Source organism: Temnothorax curvispinosus, unplaced genomic scaffold, assembly GCF_003070985.1.
Source record: "Temnothorax curvispinosus isolate PA1 unplaced genomic scaffold, ASM307098v1 QBEX01016866.1, whole genome shotgun sequence".
In the NCBI taxonomy this organism is placed as follows: domain Eukaryota; kingdom Metazoa; phylum Arthropoda; class Insecta; order Hymenoptera; family Formicidae; genus Temnothorax; species Temnothorax curvispinosus.
Genome location: NW_020226646.1, coordinates 29,464 through 32,573, shown reverse-complemented (window position 1 = coordinate 32,573; position 3,110 = coordinate 29,464). Strand labels below are relative to the sequence as shown.

Sequence of the window (3,110 nt, the reverse complement as noted above, 5' to 3'; positions counted from 1 at the left end):
CGGAGATGAGCCCTTTCATACGATCCCGATTCCGAGTCTTTCGAATCATCGAAACCGGGGGCGGCGAGACTCGTCATCACGCGTGCAAGCTACATCCCGACATTTCGAGCCCACCCCATTAGCGGCACCCTCGGTGCTAAGCTCCCTTAAGCCCTACTAGCACATAATAATAGTCCATAGAACAGGTACCACCATATGTCTGGTCCACCCGACCCATTGTCAACACTTCGGGCTGGTCGTGTTGCACTGCGTACGCGTGCTCGAGGCTCAACAAGCGGAAAATACGTCTATCTCGAGATGGCACGATGTCCATTTCTTTCCTAACGACAATATAAAAGCACGATACCTCAAAAGTTACAGAAGTGTGTCGAATGACTCCAGATTAATTTTATCGCGTTCTTTTGTAGAACATCGTCATTTGCGTGTCGAAATAATATTTACTTCTTTTTATTATAAAACATTATTAATCGATTACTATACATTGTTTTGAACAAAGGTTTAATACAATTTTGATAATGCAATAAATTTGTGTGTGTAGGCTAAAAACAAGAGAAACAACCAGTACCAATAAATAATGGTATGAAATACGAAAGGAAGTTACTGAAGTTTCCAGTGTAATTTTGAAGTTAGCGGTGGAAGAGAGATGTTACTCAGAGTTAATATTTCATGATTTTTTTTCTGATTCGAATCACAAGTGCGCTTCGATAAAACCATAAACTTATTGCTCGCTAATTTACTTCTTATTTAAATAATAACGCAGGATGCGCAATGGACTTTGACTACAGTTCTCGGCAAAGTGATATGCGATACTCACCGACGGTGGTGGTGGCCCCGACGCTGCTTCTACCGGGCGTCGCGGCGGGCGTCGGCGGGCTCGCCTCGAGGCCCTGATGCACCCCGTACAGGCCGAAGTCCTGCTCATTCGAGCTGGCGCTACTGCACTTCCTCTTCTCCTGATTGTGATTCAGATGAAAGCTGTCGTTCTCGACCAGGCCGACGCCGAGCAGACCCAGATTCGGCCTGAGCTCGTCCATCAGCTTGTTCTGGCCGCAATTGGCAGCCGCCGCCGCGGAGAAGTTGAGCTGACGGCTGAAGATCGCCGGGAATATGTTGAACTGCTGGTGGTCGAGGCTGAGGGCGGTCGTCGGCAGGGACGAACCGCCGCCGCCACCGCCGCCGCCGCCGCCGCCACCGACGGAGGTACCACCGACGGAACCGACGCCGCCCGCACCGGGACCCCCGGTACCTCCGGACAGATCGTTAGCCAGGGTGATGCCGGGGTGACCTGGTCGAGGTAGCGCGTAGCTTGAAGCACCTGAGCGAGCACTCGACCACCTACGAAGACATCTTCCGACGCGAGTCTACGATGAGGGCGCGCCGCGTCCGCCCTGCGGATACGCACTATGTTATTCTCCCTCCGAGCACCGGCGCGCCGAGAAAGCGTCGAGAGAGCCCCGGTGGTTATCCTAGAGATTCGTTATCCTCCGCGGCGAATGGTGACTTTAACGAAGGGCTGGGTCGCGAGTCGCGAAAAAGACTCTTCTTGCCGTTCACCTTTTAAATTCTTCAAAACAGTTCACCCTTCGAGTTAGTTACAACGATTTGAAGGAAGAATATGTCTCGTTTGCGCTGTTATATTTTTATTAATAGTCCGGTTGGGCGACTTTAGATACTTCCCTCTTCTTGAACATTCTTCTCGAAACACTTGTGCGTCGCGCGCCTTCGATATCACTATCGTTGAAAGTTGTGGTATTTGTTATCGTGTAATTAGTATCGATGCAGCATCCATTTATCGACTAGTTTGAAGGATTAGATTCAAATAATTACGAAAAATATTGCTTATCGATTTAGATTAGTCCGTGTTGCAACTGCTGGCTCAATCTCAGTGATCTTCGAATATCAAAATTACACGTCTCTCAGAGGTTTGATAATCAATATTAAATGAACTTCGACACGGTATTATTAATCTTCGTAAAAATTTACAGGCAGCAATGGATTCTCACAACAGTTAATCTTATCTGCTAGTAACAACTTAGTCCATATCCAACTGGCGGTCCATTTTGTATCTAACAGAATGGACATCTACGTCGGAGATTATTTACTAATAAGGATTAATTAGTCCGAATATACTTCAACTATGCTCTTTTCAAACAACTGTAGTTCCTGATGCACTTGTGACAAACGTAGACACGCGTTTCTTGTATTCTTCTCTTCGTGATGCCCTTTTGGAAGATGTCCACGTCGGTTTCTTCAAGAACTGTTCAGTTAAGAAATCCAATTCGAAGACACATGTGTAACATCAAAGACACGCTCTTCTTCGTTGATAACCGCCCGTTATTTGAAAGTCCATTCGATATTGCTCCTTGGATGTATCACGTACGTGAATAATTAGAACAAGTTCACGATACCACGTTCCAGGTTTCGTGAATCGCGGAGGACACACGAGTCGCGGCAGATGATCGACGCGAATCTGGAATTCGGCCGCGATTCAAATCCGATTATCTCGTCGATCCAATTAGAAGGGTGCGCGGACCCCCGTGAGGGGGGAGGCAGAGGCTTCGTTTCGTCGAACGCGCGTTCGCGATCAGCTGGCCTTGAAAATTCGAATATCGGAGTAATTGGCGAGAAATGGCTCGGTGTGAGGAAATGGCGCGCACCGCGGGACAACGTACGACGACGGCGACGAGAACGAGGACGAGGACGATGACGACGCCGACGGCGAAAACGAGGACGACGAAGGCGACGTGCACGACGCGCCCTTCCGTCCTTTCTTCCTTCCTTCCTTCTTTCCTTCCTTCCTGCGAAGGACAACGCGGTGGGAAAACCCGGAGACGACAAGAGCGGAGAGCGAGTCAGAGGGGGCGACTGCTCGCCGTGAGTTCTTGTGGGATTCTGTCCGCGAAATGCAGTTATCCCGGTGACTCCGCGCGGGGGTGAGCGAGCAGAGTACGCGTACGAGGGGGTTGCCTGCCTGCCTGCCTCTCGGCCGCCGTCGTCGTCGCTTGTGGTAGGGGTTTGTTGCTCGTAACCGGTCGCTACCACCCGCGCGCGCTTCCCTCCCCCTTTGGCCCCCCGCCCGCCCGCGTTCTCTGCCCCCGCACGTCGCCGCC

General features: G+C 50.4%; 1 protein-coding gene across 1 annotated transcript; it reads right to left on the bottom strand.

Annotated features, from left to right (window-relative positions):
• Positions 1-208: 208 nt before the first annotated feature.
• Positions 209-2,082, bottom strand: LOC112467083 (putative ATP-dependent RNA helicase DHX57). The gene is made up of 3 exons (XM_025035549.1): positions 2,004-2,082; positions 815-1,315; positions 209-320 (listed from the first exon to the last, which is right to left on the bottom strand). Exons 1-3 carry the CDS (start codon positions 2,080-2,082, stop codon positions 268-270), a joined length of 633 nt encoding a protein of 210 aa, XP_024891317.1. The 3' UTR covers positions 209-267.
• Between the last annotated feature and the right edge of the window lie 1,028 nt (positions 2,083-3,110).